The 24,971-nt window shown below is 37.3% G+C and overlaps 1 protein-coding gene across 1 annotated transcript in view; it reads right to left on the bottom strand.

The window, feature by feature from the left end:
* slim (scruin like at the midline) overlaps nt 1–22,235 on the bottom strand; it is a 29,383-nt gene extending 7,148 nt beyond the window's left edge. Inside the window, exons 1-5 of the mRNA XM_081761648.1 lie at nt 21,609–22,235; nt 14,440–14,582; nt 13,037–13,279; nt 7,267–7,409; nt 2,363–2,574 (exon numbers count right to left, since the gene is read on the bottom strand). Coding sequence (XP_081617774.1) covers nt 2,363–2,574; nt 7,267–7,409; nt 13,037–13,279; nt 14,440–14,582; nt 21,609–21,669 — 802 coding nt within the window. The 5' untranslated portion in view covers nt 21,670–22,235. The remainder of the gene's footprint in view (nt 1–2,362; nt 2,575–7,266; nt 7,410–13,036; nt 13,280–14,439; nt 14,583–21,608) is intronic.
* Between the last annotated feature and the right edge of the window lie 2,736 nt (nt 22,236–24,971).

Genomic DNA, 24,971 nt, shown 5'->3' with positions numbered 1-24,971 from the left:
AGTGGGAACCCGTGTCGTCGGCGTTTTCAAAGTTGAGGTATGTAACTTACTTCCATTGGCGAAGATGATCAGAGCACTTAGGAGTTTGTTCACACGAAGGATTCAGCCATACATCGATATGAAAGTATACACTAATCGGAATAGTCCTTCTTACTCCCCCAATGCAAGTTATTGGTCTGCAGATTCAAAGGTACTACAACTTCTTAAGTGTGGGATAACTTCGCGTTCTTCTAGCAGCCCATAGTCTGAAGCGGGGTTGTGCCTGTACACGTCAAGAGTTATGTTTAACATCTTGAACTTGTACGTCCGTAGTTTATCAATGAATATTTCCTTTTGTTTTTTTTTTCTTCTTTTTGTTTTGTTTTGTTTTCTTTCTTTCTATTTTCATTAATAAAACTAAAGATGAAAATGGCTTCTTTAATTTAGCAATGCAATCCCTCTGTAGTTTAAGTCAAAATGCAGTCATCATATATTACCTGGTATTCGATCCTCAATACATACTCTTTTTCTGAGATACAATGTTCCCCTACTATTGAGACTATTAGTATACTTTCTCATCATTTTTGAACCAGTAAAGCTAAAGACGTACTTAGTACCGAGGCTTAAATGAAGTTGGACTATTATTAGTACCAGGTTTAACACACTGGGTGAAGAGGAAAAACAATAGTCACAAAAACACGAACACAAGTTTACACACACATCAGTGTAACAAGTGTGTGTGTTGTCTGCAAGTCGATATTTGGTTTCTTTTCAGATGGGGAGGCAGGGCGCCATCTACATTAATCGCTTTTGAAGACTCGAACAAATTCCAAAATAATTATGCTTCTCAAGTCAGCAGGTTGGTGAAAGTTACAATCTCAGACTGCCACTGTGTTAGTTGTACAGAGAATAACAGTATCCAATCTGATGACATTATCGAAGACGAGAAATTATGTACGAAACCAAGCCTAAGACAGAATTGAAGAGGACTGTCACAAAGAACCGTAACGCTGATGCGGCACAAAAGACAGCAGAACCTAATCAGTACCTCGAGCTACTTGTTTTTACAATTACGGTACGAAGACAGTTGAATAACCTTAACATCCGGGGTGTGGTTATGATCTCAAACTTCTGATTACTGCGCAAACGCAGTGGCAAGAGAAACATGGACCCCGATGATTAGAACACAGCAATATGGTTTGATTAATAATATTTCTCCTTGTTTTAAACAACAGATTGAATTTATGTATAGGGACCGACCAAGGAGTCGTATGCTCCGCACTGCTAAGTTGGTACCGTTGAAGATGACTGCGTTATCTGTGCTAGTGCGGACCACAATTTCATGGAATTCCCTTGGTCCTATTATTAATCTCAAAGACTGTCAGTAATTATGAGGACATTTTAGGTGATCAGGTGCATCTTATGATACAGTTTTCACAACAACGATATCAATGCGCCAACACATTCACTGAGACCTGCTCAAGTGTAGTTTGAGTAAAACCAAGATGAACCTCAACACCTTCCATAGCCCACTCAATGCCTCGATCTGAACATTACTCAATATCCGTAGTTAGTTTTACAGCAACGAGTTCAGCACAGATTTCCTGCTCTATCATCGATGACGGAAGTGAGTGTATTGCACACAGCATAGTCTATACTATTACTCTGAAGAGAATCTACGACTTAACCAAAATTTCCGAAGTGTACAAGATGTACTAGAAATAAACATGGTCCAATACCATGTTAATCAGGTAAATCGAATTTTGTTAAGGTGTTTGTTTTTTGATAACTATTTGTATATACACATAATCACACTTTAGAACTTCATATAGTTCCAAAAATACTTCAATTTTCATGCATCAAATGTGTGAACACTAATATTTGCCCTCACAGTAACAAAGTATTATATATCAACGGTTTTAAATGACTGAATCTGAGTTGAGTTGATTTTGAGTTTAACGTCCCTTTCAGCAGCGAGGATATATGAAACGTGGACCTACTGATTAACGTGGAATCCGAACCACATGAGTTTCCGCCGGGAATCGAACCCGGGATGCCTGAATCTGTACAGTAAGTTCTAACAAAAAGCTTTCAAACAAGTGTATACGAAAATAGTACCTTTCGAAGCTCGTTCACATCATCAATCTCGGTTGCAACAATATTGTCAAAATTTACACAAAAAATACTCATCTTTTAGTAACTCTTCTCGGGCTACCAGCCAGGTGAATCTATTGACAGGGTCTGAAGATGAATGTGATGTCTGCATTCGAAACGTCAGATGTCAATACCTTCACCTGGCTGATAGCCTGAGTAAGAGTTACTAAAATCACGCCAGGAAAAATTCAATTCTTTAAAATACTCCTCATTTGTCATTTGAACTTACACTCATCAAACTGCACGCAGCTGTGACATCGTCTACGTCGCGGATGTTGATTTCCCACCGGCTGATTGGGATCACCCACAGTCTTATGGTACTCCCAGCTTCTGGTGTTTATATTGAATACTGGAAGCGGATCAAGCGGGAAGGCCTCAAATGATGTTCCACCTCCAAGAACAAAAAGCTTGTTGTCCCAATAACCGACTTCATGGCGGTACCTGGAAAAACAAACGCACACTACTAATAGAATGGGCTTCAAATATACTTTCAATTAATACAAGTCTTAACCAAAATATGCAATACGTACGTAAGGTTAAATTTCTCTGTCAACTTTTATCAAGGGTAACTTATTTCTATAGTAATAAATAATATTTTTAAATTGTTACATAGGTTCGTCGTGTTTTTTTCAATACGCATTTTTTTAATCCTCGTTTAAAATGAACAGCCACATTTCATGAATTGCGTCGTAAGGTGCCAGTGTTGTTGGCAATTAATGTCAGTTGTGATGCTACCATTCTTTCGAAGTCAATTATAAAAGAATAATGGGATTAAAAGAGTTATGAAATTCAGAAAAAAATTAATAATCAACGCAATGCAGTACCACATATGTGTTTACTGAAAGGATCTGTGTTGTCGAAACATTCAGTTGGATAGTCTTGGGAGCTTTTCGTGTATTTGTTTTAATGGAAATCTGTTACTTTCTCTCTCACTAGGGGTCAGGATGGCTCAATGGTAGAGCACTTACCTCTAGTGCGTGGGGTCCCTGGTTCGACCCCCAGCCAAGTAAGTTTTTGGTGGACAACACCGTTCTCGTCGGTTTTCTCGGGGTACTCCCGTTTCCTCCCACTTTCTCATTCCATCAATTCTACCATCATTCATTTGCTTTAATCATCGTCTCCCTTAGCGTAAAGGGCATAATCGTGGGATATTGAACTCAATTTCATTTATTTTCTCTCTCTCTCTCTCACTAGATGCATATCTTCTGTGGAGGGACACTAACTTTTCGTATGGGGAGTTCCTTTTTACCTAGTTGATGTTGACACAGACATTTCTTGTCATCGGTTTCAATCCTGGACAGGAATGATCGATACTGCCCAAAGACTAACCGATAATGAGCAAGCAAACAATCACAAATGGTCACCTGATTTCTAATGTTTTCAGTTAAAATGTGAAGTATCTACACACTCAATTTTTGAATCTTGCTGATAGAATGCAAATGATGCAGTATGATTGGTCGCATCTTGCCAATTCTCAGATTGACTGACGTGAATCCTCGTGAATTGTAGTGTCATCAAAGCCCGATGGCCTTCCTGAACATGGAGAATCACTCACGGTAAAATTGACTTCCTTCAAACAACCAAAACATTTTCTTGCCGTACTTCCCGATGACATTCTCCCTGTACATGGCATAAATATTTCGAGCCACCTCCGCTGCATTTGCTTTTGTTAATTTTTTTAAAAATAAATAAATCAATCAAAGCTTTTATTTTATCTTCTGGTATTGCTCTTCAGCCTATAAACAGCACGAAGTTCTTTTAAATCTGGAAAATTCACGGCGTATTGGTAAGCATAACACAATGCCACCAGAAATGTGAAAATTGAAATTTGGACATGGAAACTTGTGTTCTTCAAATACAAATGTCTCACGCACTTGCATGAAATCAACAGTAGGGACGAGATGGCGAGGTGAAACGCAAAATCCAGGATACGATGAAACGCAGGAGAATTGGCTAGCTACTAAAAATGAATTCGTGCAGTTATTTTTGACATTCTAGGTACATATCAGTCCCCTTTTCTTATCTGCTTTTCCCCATAAAGTAATCTTAATCCAAATTAAAGTTCCCATCGTGGTATCACCGAGTATTACTAAAGATTGCTTCCACTTCAACGGAAAACAAACGAAAACATCAAATAAGAATGATTTAAAATAATTGGTTCGAAATTTCACTAATCTGTAGTGAAAACGGTACATTTTTCAGCAGAGGAAATCACTACATAAAATGCGCTGTTTGGCGAAAAGCACACGCTAATTTTAGAAAAGATGACAGTAATTTAAATATGTTGTACTTCTTCTGTCTACTTAATCATGAAAAAGTTCTATGCAGTGTTGAGTCAAAACTACATGAATATCCTAAACCAGGGTGTCAACACTAAAAGAATAAGAGATTATGTATAGACCTCTAAGTAAGACGAATTGTATTCGTCTTCTCTTTAACTCAGATATGAATCACCATGAAATATGCCTAAATTTAACACTATTTTATAATACAATGTGCATGCTACTGGAGACCGACCTCCGATTGAACTCGAACTCGAACTGGAACTCATGAACACGCATGTCTACTAATTCATTCTGCATCTTGAAAGCAGAGACCTACATTTGATAATATTCTCCTTTATTCTGTTCCATGTATTATATATTCATGACTTTCCGGACATATTGTAGTATAAACTAGCCTATGTATAAAGTACGCTGGTGACAACGTTAGGCGATTTAAAGAATGTTTCAGACTCCGGAAAAGAGATTTCAGTTCCTCTAATCACTAGAAACTTACACTTATTCAAAAGAAAAGTATTACAGGGTTGGCCATAATTTGTGAAGGGGTTACCACACGTAATATTTTTCACAAGAATAACATTAATAAGAATGTTTCTTGTGATCACCGTAGTAGAAGTATGGAGAACATGTTCTAACCAACATTTTCCTCTTATTTTGTAGGTTGCATGAAATAGAGGGAGTGCGAGATGGAAAAATTCAATTGCGCAGAGAACGAAAATTGAACTTCATTTTGAAAACCAGAGGTCAATTGCCTTAACTCAAAGAACATATCGCCACCAGTTTCGTGTCAGGGATTCACCTTCCGAATCAATGATTAGTCGTTTGTTTGGACGTTTCAGAGAGCATGGATCGGTAGTTGATTTGCCACAATCGCGGATACAACGCTCGGCAAAAACAGCAATTGAAGAGGTTTGGAGGAGTGTTGAAGCACCGGAATGTTTCAACAAGAAAACAGGCTGACCACATGAGATTAAGTCGAACGACATCAGGCCGCATTTTAAAACGATTTGTCGCCTTTGGCGTGGAAGACCCGGGTTCGATCCCCGGTGGGAGCTCATGTTGTTCGGATTCCAAGTTAATCAGTAGGTCCCGTCTCATAGCCTCACTGCTGAAAAGGACGTTAAACCCATAATCAACTCAAAACATGATTTGCACCTCTATCTCTACAACGTGCAACTGGTGCAGCAATTGCAACAGATTATAGGCAACGCCTGAGATTTGCTACGCGCATTGAGCAGCTTGTTTGTGAGAACCACATTTTGATTACGAGTGGCGAAGCACACTTTATGGATACGTAAACAAACAAAACTGCAGGTTTTGAGATATCGAGAATCGTCCACCATACCATATGAAGTGTATGGTATGATGTGGTATTGTCCCGAAGTATCATTAAGATTTATTTCTTCGAAGATGGCAATGGCCATGCAGTGACCGTCACCAGTGCTCGACAATGGCGGACGATTCAAGAAGTTTTGCGCCCTGCAGTGAAGAACATGCCAGAAGTTTGTTTCCAGCAAGATGGCGCCACAGCGCACACATACAGATACAATAATCATACTTCTGCCAAAAATTTCTGGTATTGAATCATTTCATTAAATGGAGACATCTTTGGCCACCACGATCACCAGATTTTACAGCAACCTCAATAAACTTTTTTTTACCTTCGAGGCCACCTCAAAGAACGAGTATATGTCAATATATCTCAAACAATACAGCAGTTCAAGGAGGTTATCCTCGTGAAAATCTAAGCGATAAGTCCAGCAGCTCTGAGAAGTATACTGACGAATGCTGTGGCAAGAGTTTATGCGTGCGAACTGCATCATGGTGGAAATCTACGTGAAATTGTTTTTCACGCGACAGAAATTCCCCACATATAATGTATGTTATACGATCATTTCAACATATATTGCTGACATACGCGAAGAGTTATGCTGCTTTGAAACACTTTCGTGTCTTATTGCCCACCTTATATTTCTAATATTCAAGTGTTAATTTGAAGTCAGAGTCAGTCATAAGACAGACTACTATACAAGAAGTATATTTAAAATATGAATGCCAGTACCATAAGACACTATTTATGTTGCCATTATAACTTAAACTAGAAATAAAAATCACTGTACAGAACAACGTTTATTTAAAAATAATTAACTGCATAACACTTTCGCCAGTTAACTGAACATATTGGCTTCATCAAACACTGTGTCTGACGACAGTGTCTGATGAAGTCAGTATGTTTGGTCAGTTGGAGAAATGTTATACAGTTAATTATTTTTAAATAAACGTTGTTTTGTACAGTGATTTCTAATTCTTGTTTAAGTTATTTAAGATAGCAAAGCTAGTACAAACTAGTTTGCCATTATAAGCTTAAGTTTGAGAACTGTACATACTTCAACATTTCTTACGATTGCTACCTATCGGTATACATTCTCGAGCCATACCATTCTAAAATGACCCTGGTGTATCATTTTCCTCCAATCTGACAAGACTGAGGATAAACCTTAAGATGGGTGTCGGACTGGGATCTTCAAATTCTGAGTAACCGCATCAACTTTCCTTAGAGATGTCGCCAACAAGACAACACAAAATATTTCATAGGCTTCCAAGTACCAAATGGTTCGCATTTACACCAGGTACAAATGATCTAACGGTTCAATTCAGAGCGGATGGTTCCATCTCCGTTAGCTTAGGATAAAACAGAGAGGTTAAACCTAAAACAATGAAAAAATACTGTTCATTGCAGCCGAGCATTCTATAATAGTTTTGTAATAAGTTGAAGTACGTATAGATTTTGTATTGAACCTTATATATATATCTTAGAGCTTAGAAAAATATTAGTTTTCTTTTTACTTACCGCGTGTTTGGCTCTTCGTTCATACTCACATGAAGTTCTTCCCATACCTTAGTATACATATTTAAACGGTGGACGTCTAGAGAGTACTGGAAACCTGTTGTCCCTCCGACAGTGTACAAATAGTTATCTTGTTTAGTCACAGCCTATGAATAAAAATAATAATACATTAATAATAACAAGTCTCAAACAAATATTATCAGAAGTGAACTTTTAAAATAGACATACGCTAAGCATACCCTGACTCATATGAATATTTAGCATACTCATTAGATGTTAAATATACTTGTGTTCTACTATAAAATGCATTTTCCCTCAATCTTCTATATGCTTCAATCTACAAACATTGGTAGATACAAGTTTACACGAATGTTAAGACGTTTCCTTCCTCGCTTTATCCATTATCATTTACAATTACGCATAACTAAAACTTAAATTAGTAATATGTTTTAGGAGCTAAAGACATATTGTATGTGGGAAGCAAGCATATATACTCACAGAGGCTTATCAATTTAATGGAAACACTTGAGAGAAGTGTAACTTACCATATTATTATGGCGTTACACCACCTTTCGTCCTCAGAACAGTTCTGATACAACATGAAATGCAATCACAGTTGCCGTGAATGGTAGCAAGTGGAATTCATGAGAGAGAAGAAGCGGAAATCTACACCAGATTTTTGTCTCCGAAACGGACTACATATGTTTAATATGTTCAGGTATATGTTTCTTTCGGGTCAGGAAAGATATTAAACTTCATCCTCAAACCATAACGCAACAGCTCCAGCTGTGTAAATGGGGACATTCTCATCCCGGAATATGGTTACTGCCCGCAGTTACATCTGGCCCATAGGATGCACATGGTCTCCTAAAAACACGACATAATCACGGGCAGTAACGCGACCGGTAAGCGTTAGCACAGGGCTCACTAAAACCACGATATTGTGGTGCACAGCATCACAGACCCGCGGTTATGTTTCACAGTGAATGGAGACTATGAATCATACGCTTCCTTGCGCGTCCGCCATACCATATGTTATAGTCTGATATATCATGTTTCCAGTCATCAGTAGTCCACGTTGCATGTTCGCAACACCATTGGCATCGTGGTAAAGCGCTATGTTCCCTCATCAGTGGTTTTGTTCGTACAACCCGACCCTGTATGTTCATTGTTATGTTAACTCGAGGCACATTGTGATTGTTGACACAGACTGTGGGAAATGTTGCTTCATTTCCTCCGTCACTTGCACCGTAGTCACACGACGGTTCTGGGTGACAATCGGCTTTAATGCTCAGCGGGACCTATCACTGAGAGTCTTCTTCCGACGACTGTCCCTCTTTGGCAATATGGTTTCGCTGAGAGTTTTATAGGACGTCATCACCTTGTGAGCTTTCCTCGCTTCACACTCAACACACTTGCCACTTTCACCGCGCCCCCACAACATAGTTGAATGCCAACAATTTAAACTCCTTGGAAATCAAGAAGTTTGGCCATTTTACGCTACCACTGTCCGCTCAGTTAACTGCATAGTGCCGTTTTACTGCTCCTGACATAGCAAGTACTTTTTCCTAACACAGCATTACCAACAGCCCAGAGTTGCGGTAGCCACCTAACTGTTGACCTAAGACATCTGACGTGTTTCCAATTTCAGCTGTTCTATGAAAATGAAAAGCGTCTGTATAGCATTTATAGAGTACGTTGAAATTGTAGATGAAAGGCACTAGAAGTTACCTATTTCAAACATATTGACACGGTATATAGTAAAGAAAGAACTTCTGCGTATAGTTAACATTTACTAACATAATGTGCCCAAAAGGCCGTTCATCGCTTAAATTTGCGAACTGAATTTATATTAGGTTTTTTAACAGAATATCTGAAACTCAAAGTGCTTCCCTGAAACTAAGGTGAACACTTAATTTTATACCGAAGCAAAAATGGTTTTGTATCTACCCCAGTGTTGATGATTGTTTTGTATTTTCTTGAATGTCAGTTCGAATTTAGGCTACCCAAAACACCGTCGCGACAAGATGTATAACTTTCAGGCATTGATAAGATGGTTTGGCAACCAAAATAACACCAGTGACATGGTCAGTTGCGTAACTTACGCGGAAGCACACAATGTAATGTAAGTATGAAAATCAATCAAAATAGCCTTGGATTGAATATAGGACATAAATACTGTATGCTCTAACGGCAGTTTCGTAGTTGTTGAATCCACTAAAGAAAAACAAAGGTGGTACTCTAATACGAAAACCATTTAAAAAAAGCTATAATTTCCCATATTCATCCTCCTCCCCCCTTTCCATAATAAAGAGGCGGCCTTTTTTTATTTTTGGGTTCCATCCTTCACAAGCCTGGAGTTTCGTTAAGTTGTTAATGAAAAATCAATTAATAAAAGACATTTTCTGAAGAAATAATGGAGAGTACGATGAAATCATTAGGTGAAGACATGTAGAAAGCAAAGAGGAAAGACATTCTTAGAAATGAAATGATACGAAATTTTTAGTCTTTCCTCCTACAGTTACGTCCTTTAGGCTAAAGGTGATGGATGATTAAGGAAAGCGAATGATAATAAAATGATTGATGGAATTAAAATGTAGAAAATGGAAAAACCTCGAGAAAATCCACAGACACAATGGTGTCCAGGATAAACTCACTTGGTTTGGGATCGAACCAGGAAGCCCTCAATACTATGCGGTGAGCGCTCTACTACTCTGTATTCTCAAGACACTATTAGAGAAGTAGAGCTCTTTTTTTTATAAAGGTCTCTTTCACGCCCTTCTCAAGACATTTATAGCTGAAATACAACTGTTGAAATTGGATGATACGTAGTGATAAAAAAGGAAGGAAGCAAATATTATGGAGGAAACCAAGTATGGATTTTAAAGTATATACGTGATCTTTAGCATAATCCACACTTAAGTCACAATGAAGTAGAAAAACGAACTACTTCTGATAATCAATCCCCTTACTAGAGACAATAAGTCATAGCGTCACTAGCAACTGTTATTAGTGATATAAACCACACAAATGGATAACAAAAAGTGACGTTACAATTAAACTGTATATAGTTCTGTACACTTCTAAATAACGACATTATGTGGACCATATCCCATACACAACATTTCCTTATAAATTACCACCGAAACACACACACAACATAAAAGTAACTACCAAACCATGTGAGGATAGCAAAAATAATTATGATTACAGTAGATACGAACGTTATGTTGCCCCGCAAATATGCTTGAAGTACTGATTTTCATACTATCCCTTCTAAATGGTTGGTTGATTAGTTTGGAGTTTAGCGTCCCTTTCCGCACCCACGTTATGTGAGACGTAAACCTACACTTTAACGTAGTAAGCGAGCCACATGAGCTTCCACCGGGAATCATATCTGGATCCCCCATGTCGAAAGCTTGTGCGCTAACTATATAGCCTTGAGATAGCCCCATTCCAAATTGTGTTACCCCATTTGTGTCCAGAAATTCACCGACTGATTCTGTTCAATTTTATTCATTTACTTTTTGCATTTCATTATAACTCATATATTTCATATTTTGCACAAGATAAAACTGACTATTCTTGTTTTTAGCTCGTAAAATTGCGTAGGTCAGTAACTACTTCTGTGGAAACTTTATATACACGATAAACACGCAGCAGCAGATCTAGGTAAGATAACGATGATCATACTCCCTATCCCTAAAATACCAAGTTTACATAGGTTAAACTGAATTTTTAATATCACAAATTATTCCTCTACTCGAAATATTTCCCTAAGTACGACCACGCAATAGCTATGTTATATGGAAATTCAGATGCTGGTGTTCCAAACTACTCATCATAACGAGAATTCCTGTCGCTTTAATAATTCCCTTGAAACTTAGTCTAATGTTGTATGTATTCACATGAATATATATATATATCTCAAGGTATCTAATTTTTACTGTGGACACTGTACCTGTGAATTTTCTCGGATTTCTCCCGTTTCTTCGTACACTGTCTTCCGTAAATTCTTCCAAAAGAAAAAAATCCTCACTTGCGCGCATCATTCATACATGCAACGAAATCGAATTTTAACGAATGATTCCATTTCACTTCAATGATTATTGTATGACACAATTTCGGTATATTCAACAAGCTGAGAATAATTGTTTTTTTCTGTGAGTGATCTTATAAAAAATCATTCTTGTCCTGAAAGAACATGAAATTGATTTCTTGAACCCCCCCCCCCCCTTGATGATATACCACTGCAATGGTGAGTTCACACCATTTCATAGAACTGAATGAGACACTCAAAATAAACCTATTAACATTTGTTGCCAAACTCCGTACATTTCTTCCTACACATTACTTATCTCTTAAGTTGTTTTATTACTCGTCGCAAATAAACTTCTCTACTTATCTTTGAAAACTCTCTTGGTTCAGGAATTACAAGTTTACTAGTAATTTTTATTATTATGATTGATCTGTAACTACTAATCACAATTATGTTCCCAAAGACTCTTGTAGATGCGTTTTGCCTCGAGTTCATGCCAGAGACTATATATTTAGCATGACCTAAGGTTTTATGTGGAATCCGGACATGTATTCTTGTCGGTAATCGAACCCGGTTCTCTCGTATCAATGACGAGTTCGCTAGCCATTTGACTATGAGATAGCTCTTTTTTATTTATTGTTTAGTGTTTTTTAGGTTTCTTGCTTTCTTCGTCGTCTCTTTCTGATATTCTTTCTTTTCATACAGAAACCTTGAAAAGGCGTGTTGATATTTCGACCACAACTGTGTATTAGTTGATTGGTTTATTCCTTTGTGTGCACAATCAAGGCTCGAGAAACCCAGGTTGACCGGAAACACAAGTCTGGCGCCTATAGTACTCGCGCCGAGTCGTGAAGCTTGACCTAGATCTACCGATTTCACCACCCAATAGAACGCGAGAGTGTGTTCCCTCGTCAACCCCCACCCATCAAATTTTGTCAATGTCTTCTCTCGTGCTACACGGAAAACATCTTCCGAGATTACAGTATTGTCGGATTGACGTCAAGTTCCGTTTTGTTAATTCTTTTTTGTTGCGTTATGTTTTCGTTGTTACTATTTGTGCTATTGTTACTATTTTAGAATAGTTGTTACAGTAGTTATTGTTGTGCAGTGTTATTATTGGTAATATTTAAAGGCTTATTTTATATACTCGTTTACTATGTCTTCAAAGTTTGACAACATAGTTGGTGAATTTCAGCTGTTTGACGTTTCCCCAAGTGTGCGCTTGGGAAGCGGCTCCACGAATTATACCGAAGTTTTCCGATGTGTTGGAGTTCAAGCAAAATATTACCATGACTGGTTTAGAGCCCAAGCTTCACGACTCGGCGCGAGTACTATAGCCTTTCTGAGGTTGGTATTCCCAATGAGGATTCAATCAATTGAACTTTATAAAGAACAATCTTAAGGTTATAAATGGTGTTGGACAACCTTAATTTAATACTTTTTAACATGAATGGATCAGAGGATTTTGATCCATTCAGAACACTAGTATTTCAGTTCTCAAACTTCAAGACCTGTATATGGATATAACGCACACAATTGCTTTGCAAAACTTCACTTATATTGGCTTCAATTGCTGCTATCTGCGAGGGGATACACTAAGATAAACCTGCAGTATGTATACCAGTAACTATAATTTAAAGCCAGAACATGTAGATTTACGTATGAAATTGGATATGCATTATTGTGGCGCCTAGGTGAGGGGAAAATTGTGAAATGCCTTTAGTTAAAACTCACCTGCCCATATAATTTGTTAGGTAATTTTCCCGTGACTTCTACCTTCCTCCAGCATCCAGTGCGTAAATCACAACAATATAATTTATTGCTACTGGCATGTCCAAACGGAGTTCCAGTTCCACCATAACACAACATTAAGTTATCACCCACCATTACTGCACTATGAGACGCAAGCTCCGATGGAATCTCGCCGTCTATTGTCAGTTTAGTCCACGTTTTACAGGCGAAGCTAAACTGCCACAACTAAAAGAAAGAAAACTGCACATTACACTTTAATTTCTAAATACATCTTCCACGTATTATGAGCAAAATTTTTGTAGTACGCCTTTCTAAATTAAATGAGTTAAAATAATTCTCACTCCCTTGCCACTAGAAATTTACTTCGGGGATGAGCTTAGACAAGTAGTAGTTTCAGCTTAAATAATACCATATTTTTGGGTTTGTGTGTAATTAATATCAAATACTTCTAATAACTAGTGCTCACAAAAGCATTCATTTTGTTACTCTTCACCGTAGACATTTCAGCGACGGGCTTGTTTTCTTCAGTACGACTAAGAAATTTTACATTGCTTGTAAAATCAAGTTACTCTTCCTTTTTCTGTTTTTACTTTATATATATTACTTTTAAAAGAACACACTGAAGGGTTAATGATATAATGATCCTACTCAAGATAAGTTAAGAAGATACCACTAATAATTGATTCTACAGTGCAGGAGTGTTACCAGTACTGTGATTCTTCAAGCAACGTAAACTACTACTGAAGAAAGTGACAAGCCCGCCATTGAAAAGCATGAAGTCAAGATTTACAAAACGGTTGCTTAACTGAACATCATTAAATATTCGATATTCATTCCACCAGATAATGGAGCGATTTCAAACAATTCTACAATTCCAGCTAATAAGCGTCTTATAGGAGGGCCAACAAGAAATGGTCTCTGGAGTTTCTTACGACATGCGGAGGGAAATTGGAGCCTCTACTTTGGTGCTAGTGTTACCAACCATGGTTACTCTATCTTACTTCATTAATTAAATTGCCATTATAAATGTACCGAAAAAACCCTTGACACGTGAATAGTGGCAAAGCCATTGCGAACTGTCAGAGGCCTTCTCTTGCTGACTCTTCTATAAAACATGCCACGTTACGCTTTTTCTGAAAATAGTGAGAAGCCAATTATTATTATTATTTCCAATTTAGAGAAACATTCTCCCATAAACCAAAATAAACTACTTCCAATTTGTAGATACAATTGTTTGATTCAATAAATACTACACATCTCACTTTTCTTGTCTCATATGTGGGCCTTCACCTTAGTCTGAAATGGCTTCACCTTCCACTTACAGGAGTCTGGGGAACTACTGATTACTTTATAACCTATTCTGTAGCTTTAGAATTAGTTATTACCTCCTTCATTAGCGGTCGAGTTTGCAGCCAGAAAATGTCATCTAAATCTCCTTCAATATTGGGATTATACCCACCAAACATGAACATATGGGTATCATTGCATACTAATCGATGACCGCTTCTTGGTGCAGGTATATAAGGATCTGAAACAAAGCATAATAATTAATTCAAAAGCTTCTTGTTCAGTCACAAGCTTCAAAAGCAGATTTCACTGATACACTAGTAAAAGTAGTTCGGAATGCAAAATTTCTGTTAACCCTTCCCAGCTTTTCAACATGACAATAATGACTTCAGAGTAGGTTATGTTTGGTGTGGTTTCGTTCACTTCTTTAATCCATTGGTTTGACACGGCAGGGTTTATCAGAAGTTAACCAGTTTAGAATCAAGTTTATGGTATCTATCGTTATTTTATATTTGGATACATACCGTTAACCTTTACGCACTTAGTGCGTACATACTAAAAGAGTTATGAATGAATTTGCACACTACACTGAAGAAGACAGGTGCTTTTAACAGTTTGGCACCTGAATTCTCAATTTATACGATTGAATCCTTTGCTTCAATATTCTTGCTCTTCTTTCATTCTAATTTAAGAAGAGCACCTGTAGTCATAGTTTGCATTATATGGTTGTTTCTAGATAAGCCTTCGAAGCCATGGCTAGCCTCACTTAGAAGGGAAGTTCGGGAGAAAGCATTCGCCTAAAGAGAAACTCAGCATGCCATTTCAAAGGCCAATTCATGCTGATTACAATAAGCTAATAAAATTCCTGTATGGTTGAGAACTTTTCGAGAAGGAAGCAGAAGTATATAACCGAAGTATTCTCTCCCATGGCAAAAATGATGGTTTCAACTTGCTACTGCTTGATCAATGTGGTCTATTCATAGACAAATTGTCCATTGCAGGTTGGATGACGGATGACAAAGACGTAATGGTTGAGAATATACCAAAGAACTGCACACGATTTGTAGAACCATTTGATGTGTTTGGATTCCGACCAATCACAGATTATGGCAGGAGATTTGTATATAGTATGGAACTTCATCCGGACGTTATGATGTACCAACGAAACAATCAAATAACGTTTGGGTTAAAGTTACCGACCGATACTTCCCGTTTGGGAAGGAGGAGAAACGCCATACTTTTTAGGAATTATTGATTGACTATCTAGGATATTACAAAGTCGGTAACAAAGTTCGTTGGAATTAGTTAGTAAGCCATTGAAAAAGAAAAAGCGTACCTGGATTCCCTGCTGTTTCACCGGTCTGTTTGTTTTGACGAGTAGCGCGTTTCAAATGTTTGATGCGACGCGAGTAGTACCTGGTCAAGCGTCATTCCATAGCGGTTTTTGTGGACAGAAAGCAAAGTTTGCGGCAGCAAAGTGAGTAGGTCCGCGTGTAGGCCGTTGCCGTACCCGAAAGTTGCTAAGACCATTCAGTCGTGATAGTGAAGATTGCTTGTCAAAAAGGCAGTTCGGATGAATTGCGGAAATTTCCGTGCGGGTCCAATGACGTCTAGCAATTAGAGCCACAGGTTCGGTCTTCGCGGAGCTGCCATTGCTACTGAATAGTGTCGTCGGATGCAACTTGTAGATGGGTCTGCGCACATTGATGTAGGTGGCGACAGCAGTTACTAAGACAAAATGGCAGGATGTGTGGTGGTGATGGCACACGTGGGTTTTTTGGAAGTTATCAGGTTGGTTCAGGGAATGTATTCATGTGTGTCGTGAAGAACAAAAGTGCTGAAGAGCTGTTGAGCGTTCTTCAGCAGTGGGTGAAACCTGGTGCAATCATTCATAGCGACTGCTGGAAGTCATATGATAGGATGGCTGAGGTGGGGTTTCAGCACTTCACAGTGAATCACAGCCTGAATTTTGTAGAAAAATGGCACCTCCACGTAGGCGGAACCTCTGCCTACAACTGCAGGACGTTATAGGGCCCACAAGAAAATTCCCGAAAATGCAAATTACCAGTAAGTGAAAGTAAGCAAAAAAAAAAAAAAATCCGCGTTGCGTTCAGCTCACTAAAACCTCTACGTAATGACCCCAAACCTTCACGCAATCCTTTACGGAACAACCCTTCAAAACCAGTAATTAATCACGGTAGACCTGCTACTACTGCATACAACCCTCAAACAGTTGAAGAGAGTTCGCCGTCGATCATAACAAATAAGGAGTACGATCACAAATGTAAAATACGTATCTTGTTTTTTATATTCGTATCACCACGAAACTGAACGACACTAGCTTCGTTACCCATTTTTAAGTTCCTTGTTCAATGAATAATCTGTAAAAGACTGCACTTCGTGCGTCCTCGGGAAGTGACGAGGACTGACGTATACTATATCCGTATCAACACATGTTACATCCCATACAAGACTTTGGCCCATTTTCCAAAGGATTAAAGTTACTCCGTCCGGTCTTTTACCATCATTTCGATACAATACATTATTGCATTATTGTTATACAATTGCAATCAAAGAGAAATTCTAAATATTGTTTCGTTTTAATAATATTTACTATCAAAACATATCGAAATGTCACTTTTTGTTTTGTATTGGAGGGGGTTTCATGCAAACCACATGAGAAGCATTTATTGAAATTAGATGTACCTTTGGTATCTATTTATGTATAAATGGGTCAGAGCCAAAGTGGACTCAAATAACTCGTATCTTTATCCACTTTTCTTACTAATATGCAAATTAAGTCGTATTTCTTTAACTTGGACTAATAAAAGTCGAAGTGAACAAACTTGGTCTAAATTAGTTCTCCTGTACTACTCTGCAGCATTTTAAAACTGTCCATATGTAATTCTGTATAATCAGTGGTCGAAGTGGGACGGTATGCCATACCGCCTCTGGTTTTTCAGTGATGAAGGTATACCGTCTCTGGTTTTTCAATGATTAAAACATACCGTCACTGGAAAGTAGATGCTACATACCTTTAATAAATCCATTTTTATACACAGTAATTGACGAATAGCTTTTGCATATAAAAATATTTAATTTCTTATCTAGAAATAATTTCTAAGTTGACAACATCGATATTTTTTAAAATCTTTTTCCTACTATTTGATTTTTAAATTTGGTGCCTTTAAAGAAGTTCATCAAGTTTATATTTTGATGTGTCATACTGAATAGTTTCTTCTTTATGTATGTGTGTCTTGTCGCCTTAATGCAACTAAATATTTAAATGCCATGTTTTGAGCATGTGCGGATTTAGAGGTTGTCTGCCGTGGGGAGGACCTTCCGGGGGTTTGCAATACCTTACTGTCCAGTGGAAGGACCGAGTTTTTTCCGCAGGAATTTGTTAATATCTTCATTCGATTTCTCAGCATTTTCGTGCATAATTCTCTATAATACAACATAAGAGGATTTTTTTTTTTTTCCAGAAAGTTGTTGGTGGAGGATCAGTCTCTCCATATCCGCCCCCTCTTTATTACAGAGAACCTCTCCAATGGTTTTCAGTCATTATGTATATAGAAATGCACTCTTTTAGGCAATGGCAAGTCTTTACTTTGACTCAAACAGTGACTTTAATCGGTTTAAATAAGTTCAGTCACTTCCTGGACCTGTTTTCGCGTGAGTCACTTGTTGGTACTGTTCATGCCTTTGGTGTGACGTCCTTAGTTCAGTGATTGGTGGTAGTTCATATTTTTCCCACTAGGTGTCCTCGTACAGTCATATGGTAGTTTGTTACTGTGAAGTCACACGTTTTGTGTGCTTGTACGTGTGTGTTGTTGCTGGTGGCATGCGGGAAGCGCGTAATTGAATTTTCGTATCATAGCGACGATCGAGTTAGCAAATGCGATTGAGAAACCGTTTCATGAATTTAATACAAAGAATTTGAACTTGTCGTTTTAAAGTAAGTTTGTATTAGAATCAGATATTAACTGATATCGCTTTGCAGAACTTTCTGGTTTTGGTTTAATAGAGTTAGAGAAAACCTATCATGGTTGTGGTCTAAGGCTGAAGATATTTCCGACGTATGGTAAAAGTGGGCGTTTATTGATCTTTCTTGTTTGTAATAATAGCAAGTGTGCTCGCTTTAATAAATCGACTTGTGTGCGGAAAGGAACATTTTTCAGTAATGTGAAATTGAGTATTGGGCATGTGTCCTTGCTATCTTATTTTATCGTGTGTGCAATCAGCAATTATGAGTTGATTATTCATAAGTGTTCTCCTATGCCGAAACGGTGAGTGTTTTCATTTTTTAATTGATATTATTTTTATTCTTATTTGTTGTGCATTTGAGTATTTGGCAAAGTATTTGGTTTGCTGCTGGTTGTTCTATTGTCTTGCTGAGATGTAATTTATTTTTGTGATGCTGCACAGATTTATAATTAGTGATGAGTGTTTTCCTTTTTTTTTTTTTAAGCTTTTCCCTTCTTACGTTAGCTTTATAGTAGTGGTTTGATTATTTATTGTTTTGGACGTTTTATGGTACTTGAGCGGGGCTTTGTGGGGCATTGGCCCCCCATTTAGACCTCAAAATTGATAGTCACCGGTTCACCTGAATTGATTTCTCGGAAAACTTTAGGAATGGTGTTTAGTAACATTTTGGCCCTTGTCCTTATAGTATAATTCTTAACATTGTGCATTACTTTGACTCGGATAGTAACTGTAACCGGTTCATCTGATCCGGTTCCGGGAGCAGTTTAGGAATGTTCCTAAACTGCTCTGGGAATCGGATGAGATGAATCGGTCGCAGTCACTGTTTGAGTCAAAGCAAAGATTTACCTAAGCAACATACCCTCACTGTATTTCAACATTTACACAGCCGGTATGTTGAGTCAAAATCGCAATAAAACATATCGCCTCTGATTTTTTTTTTTCGGATATAGTATACAACAGGTCCTCATCATTTCCCGAGGACTCACGAAGTTCAGTTTTTTACGGATTATTCATTGAGGATCTAGGAACTTGAAAATGGGATAACAAAGCGACTTTCATTTACTTATCGACTGAAATTTGTACATGACATACCACCACTTCTGTACGTGGTGCAAGAGTTTCAACTATCCTCGAGTACGGTGCACTTTATGTGCGCCTCTGTAGTGCCCTTGTACTTTATATTTCACTATGTGTGTGTGTGGGGGGGGGGAGGGACTTGAACGCATACTGCATGTCTTGTGCTCGTGGATAGTTCTTACTGTTGCATTACGTACTAACGTGATGGTATTTCATGTAGAAGTTGTAATAGCACACATAAGAAACAGGGTTGGCTGGTTTAAACCAAAGTGGTTTAAACCAAGGTTTAAACCAGCTGGTTTTTTCAAAAAAAACAACTGGTTTAAACCAAAAAACAAAAAATGTTCGTAAAAGTGTAAGTGTTTGTAAAATCTTGATGAACACACATTTGTGGGTTATCACGTTTCACTCCCGTATATTATTCGTATTATATTCAGACCTAAATTCCCCATTCATTACTCAAAAAGATTATACTACAAAAGCAACTTTTTTTTAAATAAGTTTATAAACGTTTATTTTGTGATTTTTTTGTAGTTATTATTATTATGTAATTGCAATCGAAGAAAAATTCTAAATATTGTTTTGTTTCAATGTTTACTATTGATAAAATACATCGAAAATGCCGTACTTTTTGTGTGTGGGGGGTCATACAGACCTCACGAGAGGCATTTAGTGAAATAAGTATCTTTGGTATCTATTTATGTATAAATGAGTCTGAGCCAAAGTGGACTCAAATAATTCGTATCTTTATTCACTTTTCTTATTGATATGCAGATTAAGTCGGTGTATTTCTTTAATTTGGACCAATAAAAGTCGTTATTAACTAACTTGAACTAAATTAGTTCTTCTGTACTTCGTAGTACTTTGAAATTGTTCATGTGTAATTCTGTGTAATGGTTTCAGTTGTGTAACTGTTTATCTTTTTGTCCTTCTGAAATGACTCTTGACAGAGATCAGTACAACGTTTTTTTTTTTTTTTTTTATCAGGATTCCTTCGTGAGTGAGTCGGCAGACGTATCGCATTTGTGGCCAATTAGTCCTGGTTCCGAGTTCAAATGGAGGACAATTTCTCTCGGATGTAACTCGAGAAGCGGTTTTTATTCCGCTTTAAGCTTATGTGACCCCTTCCAGCATAACTCGGTTGTCGCATAATAACATCAAGGCGAAACAAACTTATTTCTGTCCATATATGATATGAATATATAGAGCAAATTATTTAAACCATAAAAACCTGGTTTAAACCAAAAAAACCGGTTTATTTGGTTTTTTTAATAAAAACCATGGTTTTTGCCAACCCTGATAAGAAACGCAGATCAGTGTACTCATACTGCATATTCCAGTGTGAGTACAACATGATCTGGGTTTCTTATGTGTTCTATTACCACTTGTACATGACATACTACCATTTCTGTACGTGGTGCAAGAGTAAGAACTATCCTCGAGTACGGAACAAGATGAGGAGCTGCTGTATACTATTACCTTTTTTTCCCCCCACTTCGAACACTGTGTATCATGGTTTCACTTGTGCAACTATTTATCTTTTTGTTCTTCTGAAATTACTCTTAACAATTATATTAACAAGTATATTAAGATCAATACAACGTATTTTTATCATAAGTTCTTTGTGAGTGAGTCGGCAGACGTATCGCATTTGTGGCCAATTAGTTCCGGTTTCGAGTCAAAATGCAGGACAATTTCTCTCGAATGCAAGCCGAGAAGGGGTTTCGATTCCACTTTTAGCTTACGTGACCCCTCCCAGCATAAACTGATTATTGCATAATAACACCAAGGCGAAACAAAATTATTTCAGTCCGCATGTGATACAAATAGATAGGGCAAATTGTTTAAACAAAAAAAAAAAGGGGGGGCTTTTTTGTTTTTTCAATAAAGACCATGGTTTTTGCCAACTCTGCTTCAAATACATTTAAAATACTTAGTAAAACAAAGACAGCAGAAACAACCACGATTCCTAACACGACTCAGTTTCGGATGAACTGATTCCTCAGAGCATTCAAGTAACTGTTGCGAGGAATCGGTTCCTTTGGAATCTGATTCATTGCACGAATCAAAAATGAATGACTTTCCTGAAGGAAAAATTTGCAGTTTTCGATACTTAGAAAACATTAGCAAAACACTAACTGAAAAATATAGGCGTCTTCACTTAACAAATATTCATATGAAGTTCCATCATAGAAATACTTACTAGGCCGAGGACTGATTTGGGTACATTGATATGGAGTAAAACTGTAGGACTCTGCACCCATTTTAAATAAACGCTCAGCAAAGAAAAATCTTCGTTAAACACTATACGCTCTGGATAAACGTATGAATACTTTTATTTTCACACTTAGGCTACATGTTTCGTACCGAACTTCACTGCTGAGGAAGACCTCACACAACTGTGGATGCAAAAGCCTTAGAACAAGGATAGTAAAACGTGTACAGAGCAAAGAAATGATTAGTAGAAGAATGTAAAAGTAAGAAATATAGGAAAAAGTAATAGAGTAAAAAGAGATACAGTAAAGAACGTGATAAGTAAAATGTCACAATCGGAAAAACAACAAAGTCGGAAGATTTCAGACAATGGAAGAGGACTTATTAGCCCGGTGAACAGGGATAGAACGGTGGGGAAAAGTATGATGAAAAAGGAAAGAGGGTAAAGGAAGGTAATGGATGTAACAACTGGTAAATGTACGAAGAAAATACATGTAAGGGTAGAATATGTGTGAAATATATCGCACTTGAACGCCTTCCTCTACCAACTACCGCGTAACCACGACGTACACTCTCTTGCTGTCATAGACGAAAGGTTTCGTTACATCTCCGTGTTTCTTCTTCTTCATCTTCTTCAAAACCACTGATGGTTTAAAAAGGGCCTCGCACATAATACATGTAGGCTACAAATATATATATATATATATATATATATATATATATATATATATATATATATATATATATATATATCACTAAGATGATATTTTAAATGAAAGCAATATTGTCCACGTGTGCGGAGTTTCTAGATCTGGTAGCCATGATGGAGGACACAAAACCCAAGTAAATTACAATCATGAAAAGGAAATGGCAAAATCAATAAAAGGTCAAAAATCGGGAGAGAAATTCAGACAGTGAACGCGGAGTAAGTACCAAGATAGACAAGACTAAAAAGGTGGAAGAAAATGAGAAATACATAATAAAAAAAAAAGAAGAAATGGAATATGAACTAGTATATATACACAAAAAAAAAGAGATGTAAGTGTAGCGTATATGTGAAGAAAATCCCACTGCACCCTTTCCTCTACACAGCACCGCGGGGATAAGATGGGCATTCGAAGGCTGTTACTGACCAACTCTCCCCCCCCCCCGTGTTTACACATTATGCAAGGTTACCGCAAAACAGAATTGTTGAGGCAGATCCCTCTGGCACATTTAAAGATAGCGGGAGGGGTGACATAGAAATGATCGGATACGACCGACATTAGTTTCGAATTCATAGCTTTCAGAGACTCTGCGGTGAATTGTGACACATCCCGATGCCGTTTAAATTCAATTTTTTTGCCAATTAGCGCCCGTAGGCGAAATTGTGACGCACTGAAAAAATCGAAAAGACAGATGCCGAAACAACAGTTTTCAACGTTGCTAATTGGTGGCAGCTCTGGTGCGGTTTAAATCCAAGTTTGGCTGGTACTCCTAGTGTAGTAGGATGGTGAGACAAATAAAAATGATAGAAAAGAGACAATATTAGTATCGAATCCATAGTTTTCGAGGTCGGTACATAAATGATGACACTCTAAATGCCATTTATGTCCAATATCCTCCCCATTAACACCCTGGAGTGAAATTGTGACATTTAAAAATATGGGAGAAGCTGGTAGCTGTGGACAATCTTTGAAATAATATTTCGAAAACTCTGGCAACAATAGCGAGACGATGCGGAAGATACTGTTGTACACTGGGAAAATTTATAAATCTCCCCATATCTGCCCAGAATAGTAAATGTACTATGGGCAACAACGGTTGGTTGAGTTGATCTTTTGTCCTCTCCGACTCATGCCCAGCACACAAGTCTGTACAATCTTCGAATTCAGACAAATATAAAGCAGAGGCCAAGGATGTTATAACATCCTTGCCAGAGGCGCAGGTAATTTTTGTTTGTTTGTTTGTTTTCAAACATGAAAGGCTTCATACATTCGTAATGTTAGTTACAAATATTTTTAACAAAGTCGCAAAGAAAATGCATATGTCTCTTTGTGACTTCCATGTGAGACAGGTAGGGGTGCTCACAAGGGGGAACATGACGCCACTGGCGTTATTAACTTTTGAGGGGATTTTTTAATGTAAAATAATTGAAATTGCTTCATTTCACGCAGAGAGAAAAAAGTCGTAAATACTAGTTACTCAGTCTATTACTACATAATTATACCTTCCTGCTTCCCCTTCTTTCCCCGCCAGCATAATACATAACCATTTTAATGAATGTTTTTCTCTCTTGTAATCTGATTTTTTCCCATAAAACTCTGAACGATACAACAACTATAATCACACTTCCCTTTCCCCAGAATTTAGAATTTTCTAATCTACCAAACATTCTTGCCAGTACGGGTACACGTACATAACGAAAATTCAGTTAATACTCATTTATATAGAAATGAAAAAATAATTTTGTAAACAGGAAAACAGAACTATTCGTATACTGCTTGTAGACGATCCAAGAAAGCTTGAACAAGACTCTTGTTCAAGACCATTCAAGACTATTTGATGAAAAAGACGTCAGCACTGACGCCATTTTTGTCTTGAATTCAATAGTTTCGTTCAAGAAATTTCGTTTCGGTCCTGTTCTAGACAATCCAATTCAAGAGCATTCAATAGCCAATCAGCGCTCGAGTTGAGTGCAGGAAAATACAAAACAAGTATGATGGCGTCGTGAGACAGAGCTGCAGTTGAATAAATATATTTTCGTTACTCTTTTCCGTGAATATCTAATATTCCAAGTATGCATTGTAATAATGAAGAAAAGCTAATATTTGCGCCGGGAGATATTGTTAGTATTTTTTGTTGATAACATACACGATTTATATAGTTACAATGTTTGCATGCCCATAACTTTTGTTAAATTTTGAGGCAATGAGAAATATAAGTATTAATTTGAGAATTTAATATATAAGAATACCTGGTGTAGATTAAGAAAGATGAGACCATTAAACAAAAATATATAACTGACTTTTCTTGATTTAATAAGACATTTTGTACTGTTATTAATCTCTGATGATATCAATTAATTGCGTACAGATTGCCAATATGCTCGCAAACTGAAATATCCTGGAAATGATTACATGTTATCCTATTGTAATCTAATTATTTTATCACGAAATCCACACGTAGTATTTCAGAAGTTATTTCTTAAGGTAGAGGTTGCTTTCACGCGTGCAGATTAATTTTACCAGTGCTTTCTCGTAAGGTACAATTGTGCATCCTATCATATGCTACATACAAGACAGTGCAAAAAAAAATATTAATAAATTAATAAAATCGAGAATGCTATTTAACAGTGTCGGGGCAGGAGCAT

Source organism: Thermobia domestica, chromosome 6 (genome assembly GCF_964235325.1).
Source record: "Thermobia domestica chromosome 6, izTheDome1.hap1.1, whole genome shotgun sequence".
NCBI lineage: Eukaryota > Metazoa > Arthropoda > Insecta > Zygentoma > Lepismatidae > Thermobia > Thermobia domestica.
Note: the sequence above shows the minus strand (reverse complement) of the source record. Positions and strands in the feature narration are given on the sequence as shown.